General features: G+C 32.7%; 8 protein-coding genes across 8 annotated transcripts; 3 read left to right on the top strand and 5 right to left on the bottom strand.

The window, feature by feature from the left end:
* Positions 1 to 507: 507 nt before the first annotated feature.
* Positions 508 to 2300, bottom strand: BX664DRAFT_303073 (pelota). Its single transcript, XM_051542461.1, has 8 exons — positions 2186 to 2300; positions 2000 to 2127; positions 1766 to 1916; positions 1538 to 1685; positions 1259 to 1467; positions 1155 to 1190; positions 687 to 1071; positions 508 to 614 (listed from the first exon to the last, which is right to left on the bottom strand). Exons 1-8 carry the CDS (start codon positions 2189 to 2191, stop codon positions 541 to 543), a joined length of 1137 nt encoding a protein of 378 aa, XP_051396664.1. The 5' UTR covers positions 2192 to 2300; the 3' UTR covers positions 508 to 540.
* On the bottom strand, positions 2281 to 4834 carry BX664DRAFT_362071 (uncharacterized protein). Its single transcript, XM_051548281.1, has 9 exons — positions 4514 to 4834; positions 4335 to 4444; positions 4082 to 4245; positions 3848 to 4003; positions 3458 to 3774; positions 2813 to 3382; positions 2666 to 2747; positions 2497 to 2588; positions 2281 to 2430 (listed from the first exon to the last, which is right to left on the bottom strand). Exons 1-8 carry the CDS (start codon positions 4767 to 4769, stop codon positions 2564 to 2566), a joined length of 1680 nt encoding a protein of 559 aa, XP_051396663.1. The 5' UTR covers positions 4770 to 4834; the 3' UTR covers positions 2281 to 2430; positions 2497 to 2563.
* Positions 4835 to 5645: 811 nt separating this feature from the next.
* BX664DRAFT_362070 (uncharacterized protein) lies at positions 5646 to 7244 on the top strand (the record flags this gene model as incomplete). Its single annotated transcript, XM_051548280.1, has 2 exons — positions 5646 to 5931; positions 6048 to 7244. Exons 1-2 carry the CDS (start codon positions 5749 to 5751, stop codon positions 7242 to 7244), a joined length of 1380 nt encoding a protein of 459 aa, XP_051396662.1. The 5' UTR covers positions 5646 to 5748.
* Positions 7245 to 7358: 114 nt separating this feature from the next.
* BX664DRAFT_341857 (uncharacterized protein) lies at positions 7359 to 8137 on the top strand. The gene has a single exon (XM_051547063.1). It carries the CDS (start codon positions 7442 to 7444, stop codon positions 7943 to 7945), a length of 504 nt encoding a protein of 167 aa, XP_051396661.1. The 5' UTR covers positions 7359 to 7441; the 3' UTR covers positions 7946 to 8137.
* A 516-nt stretch (positions 8138 to 8653) lies between these two features.
* BX664DRAFT_341854 (EAP30/Vps36 family-domain-containing protein) lies at positions 8654 to 10481 on the top strand. Its single transcript, XM_051547062.1, has 5 exons — positions 8654 to 8769; positions 8827 to 8962; positions 9021 to 9883; positions 9948 to 10326; positions 10384 to 10481. Exons 1-5 carry the CDS (start codon positions 8666 to 8668, stop codon positions 10459 to 10461), a joined length of 1560 nt encoding a protein of 519 aa, XP_051396660.1. The 5' UTR covers positions 8654 to 8665; the 3' UTR covers positions 10462 to 10481.
* A 1004-nt stretch (positions 10482 to 11485) lies between these two features.
* BX664DRAFT_252087 (uncharacterized protein) lies at positions 11486 to 11665 on the bottom strand (the record flags this gene model as incomplete). The annotated part of the gene is made up of 1 exon (XM_051540298.1): positions 11486 to 11665. A coding segment is annotated over one exon (180 nt), but the record flags the coding sequence as incomplete, so codon positions are not given.
* A 1057-nt stretch (positions 11666 to 12722) lies between these two features.
* Positions 12723 to 13514, bottom strand: BX664DRAFT_317827 (S25 ribosomal protein; the record flags this gene model as incomplete). The annotated part of the gene is made up of 3 exons (XM_051542770.1): positions 12723 to 12772; positions 12882 to 13170; positions 13512 to 13514. The coding sequence occupies 3 exons, from the start codon at positions 13512 to 13514 to the stop codon at positions 12723 to 12725; spliced, it is 342 nt and encodes a 113-aa protein (XP_051396658.1).
* A 322-nt stretch (positions 13515 to 13836) lies between these two features.
* BX664DRAFT_341843 (uncharacterized protein) lies at positions 13837 to 15109 on the bottom strand. The gene has a single exon (XM_051547061.1). It carries the CDS (start codon positions 15073 to 15075, stop codon positions 13888 to 13890), a length of 1188 nt encoding a protein of 395 aa, XP_051396657.1. The 5' UTR covers positions 15076 to 15109; the 3' UTR covers positions 13837 to 13887.
* Positions 15110 to 15302: the final 193 nt, after the last annotated feature.

Genomic DNA, 15302 nt, shown 5'->3' with positions numbered 1-15302 from the left:
GTGAAGGAGTGGCAACCGTATTTCCCATATGTATATTATCTATATATATATATATGTATGTATGTGTATTGTTATTGAATATAAGAAGAAGAAGAAGAAGAAGAAGAAGAAGAAGAAACGAATGTATTTATATATATATAATGTGGGAAGGAAGGAAAGAATAGTTATAAAAATGGAGAAACCAAGAATCAAAAGAAGAGAAAAAAAAAAAAAAAAAAAAAACGGAGAAAAAGAGAAAAGGATGTTTTTTTGTCTGTGTCACCAATAGCAAACTTCTTTGTTCCTTTTCAGGTAATGATGCCTCAAAGCTTTTCTTCAACGGGAATTCAACATGTGTATCTTTATTCCCGGCCAAGATGTAAGGTAGGTCCCTTATTAAAAACAATGAAATACTACCAAAACAATACTGTATATCAAGTAAAAAGATCATAATCATACTTTTTTTATTTATTTATTTTTTTTTTTTGATAAATAATACAAATGTTTCTATAAAGATATATCTACAACTAATAATAATAATAATAATATATATACTTTTTTTTAATCTTCATCATCTTCAATATCTGGTAATGGGAAGGTCAAAATAGCAGCTACACCAGTCAATTGATTTAATTCTACATAAATAAAGAAATATTTTCTTAATATTCTTCTTTTTGTCTTTTTTTTTTTTTTTTCAAAAAACTTACGTTCACCAGATACATGTAAACTTGAAAATACAAATACTTTTCCACCAGCTTCTCTGACTTGTTCTACCAAAGTAACATATTTCTTACGAGTATCCATATCTGCCGATCTAAATAATTCATCCGTAACCAATAATGTACCAATAGCACCACGTTCATGTGCTTTGGCAACATGATCATATCCATAAAACGCCCTATCTGCATCCGTATTCAACATTTGATAAAACGCATCCAAAGCTTGTACTTCCCGTGCTGCCTTAGTATCCGCTAATCTGGCTAAAATCGCTGGATCTTGCATCACTTCATTTAATGCATGTTTATGTCCACTTGAACTATGAATTTGAATAAACTTGTACTTGTTTTCAAATAATGCTTTGTTGTCGGTTTTCTTTTTAATAACAAAAAAAAAAAAAAAAGAATTAAATTTCATTTCTATACTTGTTTTTATTTTATTTTATTTTATTTTCTTACCACTGCTTGATCAAAAATATAATCATATAATTGATCCTAATTAGAAAAAAAAAGAACATAAAAAGAGTAAATAGAATTATCATCATTATATATATATATATTACCTTGACAAATCCAGGACTAGCAAGAATAATGGCCTTAATAAAAGATAGATCAACTGTTCGTATTAAGGCTTGATAAATTTGATCATAGAATCGAGTAAGACCTTTTTCATGATTAGTAACAGAACCTTTTCGTTTTCTTGGAATTGGCATTTCTATTCTTTGTTTGACAACCGTCATATGTTGAGTCAAAAAGCAAAGATTGGCTAAACCTAAAAAAGTGAACATTCAAATCAATTATCCATCCTATTCTTTTTAATTATTATTATTATTATTATTTACCTTCTTGACATACAATAGCTACTACTTCAGCATTTTTAGTGACATCACATGCATCTTCTACACGTTCTAAAGCGATTACATCCCACTTTGGTTTCAATAAAGTAAAATTTCGATTTAATTCCAAGTCGATTGTATGATAACTTCCCATCTTACAAAAAAAAAAAAAAAAAAGAATAGTGTTTGGATCAATTAATTCTATTTATTTAATTTATTTAATTTATTTATTACCTTAACATGAGCATTTTCACTTGATACACGACCATTGATACGTAATAAACCCACTTGAGGATCAAAGTCAACAGTTTCTACTGTGATAGTCAAAGTTAATCTAATACGTTGACTTGAAGTAGATCCAGTAGAACTTTCGGACTGAAGTCGTCTATATATAAAAAAAAGAGTAAATATGAAATAAATCACTTCCTTATATAAATATCGTAATAGTTTTTTTATTTAATTATTTACCTTATAGTAGTTGCTTTGATCATATCGTCCTTTGCAATAAGATTATAGACATGCCACATATCTTCCAATTCTTCAGGTAACAATGTCACTGAACCAGATTCATCTTTATCTATAGACTTGCTTATTAACTAAATAAAAATATTATCAATTGAATATCCAATTTTATGTATATGAATACTATTTTACCTTCATATTGATTTCCTTTCGGAAACGGAGTTGAGAGAAAAAGATAAGAAAGAAAGAAAAAAAATAAAATAGAATAAAAAAAGAAAAAACCTTTTGAACTTATTTTCAAACTGCGCCTCTATGCCAACGTTGTTGGGCAGTAATTTTTATTCATTATAATTAGTAATTCTCGCTGGTCATAGAATGATATCCTGTATCCCTATTTCTTGATGATGTACTAACTGAAATTTCTGTCATCGTCGCACCTAACGAAAATAATAATAATAATAAATCATATATTTCATTTGAAATAATGAATAAAAAAAACTTACTATCTCGTTTATTACTACCCCAAGTACCTAGTGAATAATATATATATGAGTTCTCTTTTTTTTTCTTTTAAATATCTTTAAACTTACTAATACTATTCAAAATGATAAAAGATATAATGAAATGAGTACAATCGTTTTAATATTTATATTATACACAATAATACTTTACGTTGATCTTTTAATTTCTGCTGATTTTCTTTCTAATTCTGGTATATCTTTTGTCATTGGAGATCCATTAGAATCACTATCCCCTATAAATATATAGGAATAAGAAATAATAATAATAATAATAAATATATAAAAAAAAAAAACTTACCATAATAAGAGATAGAATCAATAGGATCATCCACTACAATAGAACCATGAGTATAATCTAAACCAAAACTAGGTCTTGGATGAACTCGAGAAACTGAATGATGATTTCTTGTTCTTCTTCTTGATAATAAAGTAGAATAACGTCGAACTGATGATCTTTGAATATTATCATTCTCTTCCAATTGATAATGAGGAATAGGATCCTCATGATTCATCACCCGACCCAAATATCTCAAGGTGAATTGTCGATATTGGTTTGGGAATAACATGTGTGTACGCCATGTCACATCTACATCTGCTGTTGTTCTAGATCCGATCAAATAATATCCATCATCCTCCTCTTCACTAGAATCCACATTCATCCCACCACCTTGATCATGATGATGATAATTGATCAGTAACAAAAAGTTTTTATATCGTCGAATACCAAGTACCATCGAATCTGGAAGTAACCAATGTTCCTTCAATAATCGTATACCTTCTTTGTGTTGTCTCTTGGCAGCTTGGATTAAATCTAATGAGAATGGACTTGGATTGTTTCCATAACATGCATTCATTGCATAAGCAAGATCTTTTTTTTTTTTTGAGAAAAAAAGAAGAATAGATGAATGAAAATATAGAGATCAATATATATTTTTTTTATTACCTTTAATTTTGTTTTGTTTTTGTTTTTCTTCTTCTGATGTATATTCTTGTTCTAATGCTCTAAAATGCAATTGTCGTAAAAGGATGGGTTCAATATCATACATCGATGTTGTTTTTCGTCTAACACTTTTTTCAATGAATTCGATCATGGCTCTTGATGATGAAACAGATGAAGATGATGTTTGATTTATCGATGATGATGAAGATGATGATGGTGGAGAATGGCCAATGGTACGTCGTAATCGTTGAATAACAGATTCTGTGCCTGGATCAGTAACTGACTTTTTAATCATGCCTAAATTATTCAACATGGTTCCTCTAACAAATAAATAAATAAATAAGTATAAAATAGGTTACTAAATAAATCCTTCTTTCTATTGAATCTGGATACCTAATCCATGCAGATTCTTTTTCTGTGGGTTGTTTTTCTCTTGATAGGTCGTTCACTATTTGTTCTACAGCTGCATCATGAATATTATATTCTTGATCACAATACCAACATTTTAAATAGACTGTAGGATCTGTTCGCCATCTTCCATAGTCATGGCTAACCATACATAAATTTAAATCATGCATGAATAATCTCTTTTTTTTTTTTTTTTTTTTTTTTTTTTTTTTGTTTTACCTTGATATTTTAAAACATTTTTTACATAAAGGACATTCCTGATAACCAGGCAGTTGTTGATTCATATCATCAATTGTCAAGATGAAGGGTTCATCCCTTCCTTTAGCGCACTCCGATGTCCAAAATTGGACTGATTCCCTATTTGGAGCATTTCGTTGGAAATGCTACCAAAATAGATAAATAAATAAAATAAACAAAAAAGTATTTAATCATTTCTATTTTTTTTTTTTAAAAAAAAAAAAAAGAAAATTACTATCTGCTTTAATGGCATTGGAAAATTTAACATATGTGGCATCATTCTTTGGCAATCTTCATAAAATCGAAAAGGTGATACGAGATGCGCATGACTCATATAAGCAACATCTATCCTTCCCACAATAAGTTATTCATTTCATCATGATTCGTCTTTTTGTTTGTTGTTCTTTTTATTACCGATTGGAGGGATGATGATGGAAGAAGAAGTATTATCAATTCTTTTCTGACATCCTTGAATCCAAGCTTGATAACGTAACTCAGCTCTTGCATGGAAAGTATCCAAATGAGTTGCAAATGTATGATGAAGTTGTTGGAATTGTTCGAGTAAAGAAAGATAATAAATAGTATTTTCTACCGAGACGTCGCTATCTAATAAAGGGAATGTATGTTTGATATGATTGAAAGAGATAGGATCAAATTGATTAAATGGCATCGTTTTAAATAAATGATCACTATAAAATAAAATAAAAATGAAATGAAAAAAGAAGGAAAGAAAAAAAAAAGTAAAATAAAAAAAAAAGGTTATTATTGATGTGACATTATTGGACTACGTAAGAAAACACAAAACCAAACAAAAAGAAAAAAACAATAATAATATATACCTTTAAATAGTGGTACAAGATAACGAGCCACTTTACACATGATCCACAAATAAAACTCATCATCACTCTATAAGGAAATACTTTTCCCCTTTCATCAACTATCGTTTTAAAAGTTTTGAAAGCTTCAAATAGAGTCATATGAAAAGGGAATCCACCCATTTTGATTTCACAAAAAGAAATACATACATATATATATATCTTCAGTGAAAGTTCATGTTTTGTCAAAAATAACAGTGTCGCAGAGGTCCTGGCTATGAGATTTTGTATTTTGATCTATAAAAATTGGAATATTCCATATTCACTTTAAATTCAAACCATTTGTGTTTTTCAATCTAAAATGATGATAATCCTTGGGATCAAAGAACAAAAAAAAAAAAAAAAGGGAGATATCTCCTTAGTCTAAGTATCTTTTATTTTTAAGCAGTTACATAAAGTTGAAGCCTTTACGTCATGGAGATCTCTTCCCCAATCAAAACAAAAAAAAAAAAAAAGAAAAAGCGAGTCCACGTGAGCAAACTCATTTCCGTGCGGGACCTATAAAATAGTCAAGGACGGGAACTTCATACATTATCATTAAGTCGCACGATGCTCTTTTAGGTAATTTGTTCTGTTCCCCTCTTTATCTCTATACAGTCGCCCCTTAAAAATAAAATTATGATAATGTCTATTTTTTTTTCTTATTTTATCTTTCTTTCTTTGTTTCATTCCCTTTATCCTATCCTCTTTTCTTGAACTTATTGAACTTGTTTATTATATAGCATCATTCATCATCATCCTTTCTTATATGCCTTTACTTTTATAGTATAAAATATGAATCAAACCATAGATTCCTTTACCAATTTTGATCCCTCACACATAAATCATCATCATCATTATGAAAATCATCATCAAACCTATCGTCATCGCCATCATCGAAATTCTCTTCCCACAATACTTCCTTATGGTGTGATACCTTCATACAATAAGAAACGAAGAAAAACAGCACCTGCATTGGTAACGATATGAATAGTGAATGTAAAGAATGTTGTCGCTCACCTTTCTTTTTTTTTTTATTATTTTTATTACTATTATATATATATATATATATATATAATATATATTATCTATAGACACAAGAATCATCCGCAACGGCCCCTTACCCCTTTTTTCAGTTAGCACTCTCATCTTCCCCCTCTTTCTTTACGTCATTAGCTAACAAGTGGTTTTCAAGTAAAAAAGATACATATCCTTCAAAACATACCGAAACTGCAGGAAATAGGATGAACTCACCTGTTGGATTCATGCCCTCACAACCATCTACGAAAACAGCATATTTATCTCCTATTAAAGTAACAGCACCCATTCAATCGCACGATAGTTTTTCTTACTCATCATCACCGCCATCTTTAGATTCATCAAGTTATAGTTCAAGCAGTAGTAGTGATACAAATGATTCTGTATTCGACGATCCTTCAGAAACAACATACGATCAACAACAATATTATTATTATTCTCCAACCTATTATGATAATAGTATCAATAGTGCTACAGCATCTACCTTATCCGGTCTATTGTGTGAACATTACGTACAATCACAATTGATGATGATGATGTCCTCAACAGATACTAAAAATGATAATGATGATGACGATGATGATGATGATGATGATGATGGAAAACAGGATACAGACGAAGAGGATGGTTGTCCTATTTTAACACCTACATCCACCAATACAAGTATCGAATCGTCTTTTCTTAACAATGATATGGATTACAATTTTGACAACAATAATGATCGAACGCTAATGGATGGGTCAAATGATGCAGCTTGTTTTCCCATTGACGTGCCTTTAGCAACATTTCGAGTCTTTCAAGCACCGAATGATGATGATGACGATGATGCAGTGGCATGTGATGACGATCTATTAAAACAGCATGATATGATCAAAAATGATAAGTCACTGGAAAGTCGAGAAACTTTATTAGAAAATAGTTGGGCTAACTGGCAAAAAGCATGGCAAGGTAAACACTGGATTTTATCCATGTCTGAAGGTGAACAACAAGAAGATTGTATACCCAATAATAACAATAGTAATAATAATAATAAACAAGTCGATTTATCAAGTCCTAAACGTCAGATGATACGTGGTAGAGAACCTCGAATGAATTCTGCTCATCTTCGAATGCTTGTGGCCGAAGTCAATATGATGCGTGCGGATAAAATCATTGGTCCCTTACGTCCTAGAAATTATCTTCCTAAACGTTCCGATCCTTTTCTTGATACTTCTCCCTCTAGTCCTCTTTGTTATGTTCAAACTATTGTTTAATAAAATTTATATACAAAAAAAAAAAAAAAAGGAATGCGGTGTTATTTGTGGTGACTTGAAGAAAGACTTGACCAATCAAATCAATTACATTCCGACTGTTTTTTTTTATTTTTATTTTTTTTATTTTTTTTCAAATCGAGCTATTTGTCATCTTTTCTTTCCTTTTCCCTTTTTATTCTAGTTTGTTAAATTATACAATGTCTTCTAATTTGATTAATGCCAATCCTACAGTATACAATACTAAAGTAGTCCGTAGAGAAGAAACTGAAGCTGAACTTGACGATGATATTCAAGATCCTATTGATGCTGACGAAATTTTTGACTTGATTCGGTCTATTAGTGATCCGGAACATCCTTTGACTTTGGAACAACTCAATGTGACTCAAAATCAACATATTACTGTCGATAATGAAAAGAACCAAATCTTGATTGAATTTACACCTACTATTCCTCATTGTTCCATGGCCACTTTGATTGGATTGTGTATCCGAGTACGATTATTACGTAGTTTACCTGAACGTTACAAGGTCGATATTCGTGTACGACAAGGTACTCATCAATCTGAAGGTGCTGTCAACAAACAACTCAACGATAAAGAACGAGTAGCAGCTGCTTTGGAAAATAATCATTTATTAGAAGTAGTGAATCAATGTCTTGCTACTGCCAGTTTACGTGGTCGTGAACCTATTACTTCTCACTAGTCTCTCTTATTGTTATTATTGTTATTATTCCCCCCTATTCGATTTCTTTATTATTATTATTATTGACACTTTCTTTGCTATTTTATATTATTCTGTATAGTTCCCCCCCCCATTCTCTCTTTCTCTCTCTCTCTTTCTTTTTTTTTTTACATAATATATTTTGTATATGACTCTTATCAAATAAAAATCATCCTTGATTTTTTTTATTGTACATATTTTTCTCATCTCTTTCTTTTAGATGCAACTACAGATAGTCTTGTGTTTTCAGGGGTCACTTTGTGCATCCTGAACATCAAAAAAAAAAAGGCGGACTATATTCATATAGATGGACAACCGTCACAATACTCATTCAAACATAAAAAGCCCTCCATTTTTTTTTTTATTTCTTCTTTTTCTTCTTTTTTTAAGGCTCTTCCGAAGCTTTTTGTGTTTAATTACAATATGTCTCAAAAAGTCAAAAAGAAGCCAAGATACACTTTTATTAAAATGAAAATGAAAATGTCATCATTCATTTTGGAGAAAATTCAAGGAATGAGTTACATGTTATGTTTTTACTTTTATCTTATTGCTTATGATGAATATGTGTTTGGCTCAAATAATAATAATAATAATAATAAAAAAAAAAAAAACTAATCACGTGTCCTTTGAGATTGAATTAGAGTTTTGAGTGCTACGCGTTTTTTTTCTTTACTTTTCTTTACTTCTTTTTTTTTTTTTTTGATGAAATACTTTAAACAATGTCAACTTTCTTCTTCCAAACGACCCGAACTATTACCGAAAGAATCACTTTTACTTCAACAAGCACATATTGGTCTTTATGAAGGGTAAATAGACTCTCTATTATGAATACAACCGTTTAACAACTTATTATTTACATGTAGAAAGTCAAAGCTTGAAGGATATCAAGAAGGTACTCTTTATTTGACAAGTCATCGCATCATTTATGTTGATAATCAAAAACCTCTTGATCATTCTGTGGATATTCCCATCAAAGCCATCACCAACATTGACCAATATGTAAGTAATCTTTTTCAAAGTTATTTAAAATAATATTAAACTATTTCTTTTTTATTAGGGAGGATTTCTTCGATCATCACCCAAATTGATATTATATTTGGATATAGATATTCTTAACAATACAACAACCGCATTATGGATGGTTTCCGATACTGACTCTTTATCCACTCAGGCAGCAAAAACAATGCAATTGGCAGCAGCTGTAGGTATATGGACCTGTCCGATTTGTTCTCATGATAATACTTCTTTGACTGAAAAATGTGAATTATGTGGTGTACGTACTGTGGATCCACCCATCATCAGCAATACTTCACAACTTGAAAATGATAATTCAAACATAACAGGAACATGTCCAGCATGTACTTTTATCAACCATGCCAGTATGATTCGATGTGAAATGTGCGATACCCCACTATCCAACAATTTACCACCTTCTTTACCACCACGAAGTCAATCTTCTTCTTCTTCATTCTCTTCAGTTCCATCACCTTCCGAATCTTCATCCTCTCTTCCTCCTATCAAAAGTGATACTCATGTACAATTATCTTTTAGAAAAGGAGGATTGGGACAATTTCTCACCAAATTAAACACAGCCATCTCTACCAAAGCATGGGATTTTTCTTCCACGTCTTCTTCTTCTCTTCTTAAGGATTCATCAACAACAACCATTGGGAATAATATAGATCGAAGGGCAGTGGGGATTCAAGGAATTCAACAACGCATCGAACAATTATCCTCTGTGACCAATGATACTATGACAGATGCTTTTCAAGATTTGGATCGTTTGATGGCCAATGCTAATGAAATGGTCAAGCTGGCTGAAACTATTTCTAGTAAAATGAATAAGGATCCCAATGATCAAGATCTTTCTACTTTACGTGGCTACATGATTAATCTTGGTATCTCCAATCCTGTGACAAAGTAAAAAAAAAAAAAAAATTGATATGATTTTCTCATCTCATATTATACATATATATATAAAAAGAGGTACAGCAGGATCCATCTATCATCAAGAATTAAGTAGGGAATTGGCGGAATTCTTGGACAAACTTTATACCAAAAAGGAAAATGACATTCGACCATTGACTGATATCTATTGTATCTTCAATCGAGCAAGAGGAGTGGCATTGATATCTCCCGAGGATTTGTACAAGGCTTGTCAACAATTTGAATACTTACAACTCCCATATCGATTACGCCAGCTCTCTTCTTCTTTATTGGTGGTTCAATCCACTTTGATGAACAATGATCAGGCTTCCAAAAGAATTGTGGATCATGTTAAAAAAAATCAAGGTCATTTATCAGCTCTTCAATTGGCAAGTTTGGAAAACTGGGCTTTGGCTGTAGCATTGGAACAATTACAGGTAATAATAAATGACATAAATACTGTATATCGGAGTACTTACTTTTTTTTTTAATAGATGGCTGAAGAAAAGGGGCTTTTATGTCGTGATGATGGACCAAGTGGATTAGTCTTTTATGAAAATTTATTTATATAATAAAGACTACCTTTTTTGTTGTATTCAATTAGAAGCGGCGATATACTGAAACTAATGATCATCCATCACAAATCAAATATAAAATTGTATAGGCGTCGCCTAGACGTCATAGTAATGTCTGTAATTGTATAATATAAAATTTTATTGAGAAAGAATTAAAAAAAAAAGAGAGAGCCTGTTCGCTTATTCCTTGGAGTAAAAAAGACATGAGGGAGAGAATAGGATGGCGAGATGATTTCGTACCGACTACAACCGACGTCCCGTAACTTGTTTCTTGTCTGAGCAACTTTCATCTTTTTAGATAGGCGTTCAAGAAAGGATCGCCAGATCCAGAGTGATTTCAAAGTTTCTTCAAATAAAGGCAATTCACATATGTCAGTAGGCAAAAGAATTTGACTCTGTTGGGTCTTACACTATGTCCAGAGTATGTTGTATGATTCTTGTGGATTGTCATTGCGAATGCTGGTCGTACAGGGAAGTGGCGAAGAACGAATGGGCAATCACCTTCTTTAGTACACATGTTGATCTTGGGGGATGATGAAAGGTTTCACCTTGATGACCATCTTGAAGAAGCTTGACGACAATTGATCTATCATTGAGGATAGATACAAAGACCTTTGTTCCATTGCGGATACCGACATCAGGGTCCAAGTTGCGGAGAATAATCAAGGGCATAACCAAGTTTCAAATCAAGAATATGAGAGGGAAGACCGTTAGCGTTGATGGTGCGAAGGAATTCGACAGGGATAAGTTGCGAATGCTGAGTCATGGATCATCGCTATCGATAATGGTATCGGTTGACATATGCCTTTTTGATTCACCTGGAAAGCGGGCGCCTTGCAAGATCATTGATTTTGTCAACATCTTGATTCCTTGCTACTAACATTGATCTGTTGTTGTAATGTTCAGGTTGAGGCTCCACGGTTTCATTTAATAATGGATAGATCAAGTCAGATACTACTTGCTTATAACCAAACCGTACTTGAACGGCTCCTTGACGATAATCATTGATCACAACTTGAGATAATAAATAAATAATACGATCAACACGCTTGTTTCTTGTTCTTCCAAAATGATACGACTTGAGCTGATTGTGATACGACTCCATGTAGTTGTTGGTATGAAAAGTGGCATCCTGTCTGTAAGCTTTTATCCATTTTTCTGCTCTGTTGGAAGTGTTCATGAAGTACCTATAAAACTCTGAAAACTGTACTTCGTGAGTAACTTTTAAAAAAAAAGTCCAATTTTTTTTTCTTTTTCTTTGGATAAGCTCCCACCTTTTCAGAATACATCAGGAACTGGCTTCTTGTTACAGATCGGGCTTGAATCGATTTTTTCGTAACATTCTTCGAAATCTTCTTATTGGTTTTCCCAAACACGTTTGATGTGCCAATACTTGAAAATCTCCTTAATACCAAATATTTCTGCTTGATTGCAATGCACCATGATCTTGTTCACATTCAAATTACCGTTTTCTTGTTTTATCCAGTATAACCATTGAGCTTTTTCAGTATCAGTAATGAAGAAGCGAACAAATCTACCGTCGTTTTGTGACAGGTACTTTTGACAACAATGAAGAACAAGTAAGCGTCCTTGGTACGAACTAAAAAGCATAACAAAAGTCAGTATAATCTATGAAAATAACTATTAACACTGAAAAACTTACTTTGATTTGCCAAGAAGAAGCCAATTGTAGAGAGTTAAAAATATAATGTTGAAGAAGAAAAAAAGAAAAAGGAAAAAAAAAAAAGTTGCAGATGTTCGACAACAAAAAGTCAGGCGCGCAAAAGTCGTGAAAAACCAGTCAGTAACGTCGCGAGCGGAGTACTCCTGAAGTTTTTTTTATATATTATAGAAAAAGTGAATTATTGATTTAGCTATGATCATTAAAAAGATTATGATAAGGAATAAGGAAGTTTCTATTGATATCATCCATTTCCGTAATATAGAAAAAAATGTATCACCAGAAATATATTCAAACCTTATGCAAAAAGAAAAACTCTAATCATAGTGCAGAAAAAGAAAAAAAAAATAATCGCGCTTCACGTTTTTTCTTTTTTCTAAAAAAACTAGCGAATGATAAAACTTGCTACAAATCATCTATTTAAGAAAACATTAGAAATAAAAAAAAATTGTCATCCAATGATCTAAACACATTCTACGAATAAAATGCCATTTGAGATAATAAGAGGTTGATATAAAGATATATGGGTTTGCTTTATTTGATTTGAGAACAAAAAAAATAAATAAAAGGATCAAATCTATTCTTCATCGTTAGCCTTGGCAGCCTTTTCATCACCAGTAGCACGAGCTAATCATAATCATAATAATAATAATAAAAATGAGTAAAATAGAAAAAAAAAACGTGACAATACATCCTATCACCAAAAAAAAAAAAAATCATCCTTCCCTAAACTTACTGTAAATAACTTGAGCGTGATGAATGGTAAGAGGCTTGATGAGACCTTGAGCAGTGAGTTCCTTAAGAGCAACACGAGCAAGAGACCCATTCAACTTGAGACGATCGACCAAGACAGATTGACTGATGAGCTTGTAAGTAGGTACTTCCTTGAACAAACGTTCATAAGTAGGCTTGTCCAAAACAACCATATTGTTGGCCTTGTCCTTGACCTTCTTGGCGGACCACTTCTTCTTGGCCTTCTTTCCCCCTGAAGAGGAGCTAGGCTTGGCAGCAACGTCCTTCTTGGCCTATATCCATAAAAATGTAATTAGTGTCATGCTATAAATGATGTATATTTGGAAATCGTATAGACTGGAATGAATTGAAGAAAAAAAATGATAGTAGAGATGAAGAAAGATGAACGTGTTGGTGCATGCGTACGTGTGTGTGTGTGTATAGAAGTGAATGAGTTGAATAGATGAATAATAATGTCATGATAGTCTTGTTGATCGTTTCTTTTTTAACAATTATCCATCCAATCCATCCATCCACCAATTCATCCATCCATCCATCTATCCATCTAATCCATTCGTTTCATCCATCTATAACGTATTTGTACATGTCGTTGATATGTATTTTCATCACTTACCATGATAAATATATGTAAAAGAAAGAGAGGGAGAATATAGGCTAGGCTTGATTCTCCCTTTTTTTTTTTTTTTGGTGCTAGCCATGGAAAATCCCGATATTCACTTTGAATCAAGACAAACTACAAAAAAGGAAGGTGATGTAAAAACGCTTCTCCGTAGGCCACTTTTTTCTTTTTTGTTGCAGGATTTTATTATGTATATTATTTTTATAGTCATAAGCGAGTCGATGATCCATGATTTCAAATCATCCTTCATTTTAAGATAAACATGTTCATTGGAAGACATGGTTCGATGACAAAATAAAATAAAAAAAAACATTCAAAGGAAGAAAATAACATTTTATTGACTAAAAAATAATTCATAATATATATACTATCATATAGGCCAATCATTGGTTTTTAAAGCAGCATTCGTCTTTGTCCATGGGATATTCAGATTTCCACTAGGATCAGGGTTCAATAGACATTTAAGATCCACATACATATCACCAAATCTTGTTTCAAAGCATGTCAGTTTCTTCTTGCTGGTACTTTTGTACCATCGGATCAGTTCCGTACAAGGCCATACATCCAACACGGGAGAATCTTGAAAATACCAATTTTCCAGTACCACCTTTAAACAAATGAGTCGATGTAATCGGATGATCATGTTGAGCCAATGAATACGGATCTGATTGAGTTGCTTGGGATCTTTGGCGGCAGAGGAAAGAACGATTTGATAATCCAATCGGACAATAAGGCGGCGAAGTTCAGGGTAGGCATAGGTGAGGTACAGGAGGTTATGAAAAGAACTAAGCGTGATACGATCAAGTGTCAGTGATTGCAGCACGGATTTCGATCCTTCTTTGTTCGGGTAATGACAGTTGATTTGCATGCGGCGTAATGTCAATGTCGTTAGGCGAGGACAATGTTGGTGAATATCATGCAGGGCGCGTTCATCCAGTTTGTGAGGAATGTCTAGCACCAAATCTGTCAGGTAAGGCAGGTCAGGTGTGGTCAGCAACATATAGTTTTTCTCAACAAGTGTTACCTTGACAAAATCGGTCGGGTGAGCATGAAGTGTGGTCAGTTGATCAGCATAATAGGGTATCCATTGAAAGCCTTTGTCACCATGACACGAAGGAAGATGACGAATATGTTTCCAACCATTAGGACTCGTGGGCGACGGCGAAAAGAAATGAGGTTTTCTTGCGAGAGGAGGATAACGTTGAGGATCATCCAAGGGTGGTGTACAGTAATAATCAAAATAGACGACATTCGGACAGAGAGCTTGTAATCGGTCAAATACTACGGAGGATAATGACCGTGGAGAGTAAACGAGTACATAATGAATACCTTGGCAATTGACTATTTGGAGTTGAGCTTTCAGGATATCCATATAGTCACTAACGGTGGCATCAGGACCACACGCTCGGAAATCAAGCCGAAGAGCACCCAGGTCCTTGACAATACGCGACCATCGACGGTTGACTTGTGACGCGGTGAACAGTGACAATGGAGGAAGGTGATTGATGATTTTCGAAAGAATCCTTGGTGGAAGTCTATCGTCAGCGGATTTCGTCATTGCATCAAAGGCAAGAAAAAGGAAAGGGGATCGGGAAAGAAAGACATAGAGGACGTTACATTGACCACCATTTTCCGACTATTTTATTCTTCTATCTTCCCCGCACAGTCACAATTAATGCACCAAAAAAAAAAAAAAAAAAAAAAAAAGCAGTAATCATCAAATATAAGAATAAAAAAAAAAAATCATGTTCTTCATAAAGACTTCTCAAATAATATATATATATA

Source organism: Halteromyces radiatus (genome assembly GCF_025201355.1).
Source record: "Halteromyces radiatus strain CBS 162.75 chromosome Unknown BX664scaffold_9, whole genome shotgun sequence".
NCBI classification, from domain to species: domain Eukaryota; kingdom Fungi; phylum Mucoromycota; class Mucoromycetes; order Mucorales; family Cunninghamellaceae; genus Halteromyces; species Halteromyces radiatus.
Note: the sequence above shows the minus strand (reverse complement) of the source record. Positions and strands in the feature narration are given on the sequence as shown.

Coding starts and splice junctions, on each gene's coding strand:
- BX664DRAFT_303073 (XM_051542461.1), bottom strand. Junction 1,917..1,999: donor ATCAAAGCAACTACTATAAG/GTAAATAATTAA, acceptor TTTTATATATAG/ACGACTTCAGTCCGAAAGTT. Junction 1,191..1,258: donor CTAGTCCTGGATTTGTCAAG/GTAATATATATA, acceptor TTTTCTAATTAG/GATCAATTATATGATTATAT.
- BX664DRAFT_362071 (XM_051548281.1), bottom strand. CDS start 4,769: ATGCCATTTAATCAATTTGATCCTATCTCTTTCAATCATATCAAACAT. Junction 4,445..4,513: donor CATCATCATCCCTCCAATCG/GTAATAAAAAGA, acceptor TGGGAAGGATAG/ATGTTGCTTATATGAGTCAT. Junction 2,748..2,812: donor TGATTCTATCTCTTATTATG/GTAAGTTTTTTT, acceptor ATATATTTATAG/GGGATAGTGATTCTAATGGA.
- BX664DRAFT_341857 (XM_051547063.1), top strand. CDS start 7,442: ATGTCTTCTAATTTGATTAATGCCAATCCTACAGTATACAATACTAAA.
- BX664DRAFT_341854 (XM_051547062.1), top strand. CDS start 8,666: ATGAAATACTTTAAACAATGTCAACTTTCTTCTTCCAAACGACCCGAA. Junction 8,770..8,826: donor CATATTGGTCTTTATGAAGG/GTAAATAGACTC, acceptor ATTTACATGTAG/AAAGTCAAAGCTTGAAGGAT. Junction 10,327..10,383: donor TAGCATTGGAACAATTACAG/GTAATAATAAAT, acceptor TTTTTTTAATAG/ATGGCTGAAGAAAAGGGGCT.
- BX664DRAFT_341843 (XM_051547061.1), bottom strand. CDS start 15,075: ATGACGAAATCCGCTGACGATAGACTTCCACCAAGGATTCTTTCGAAA.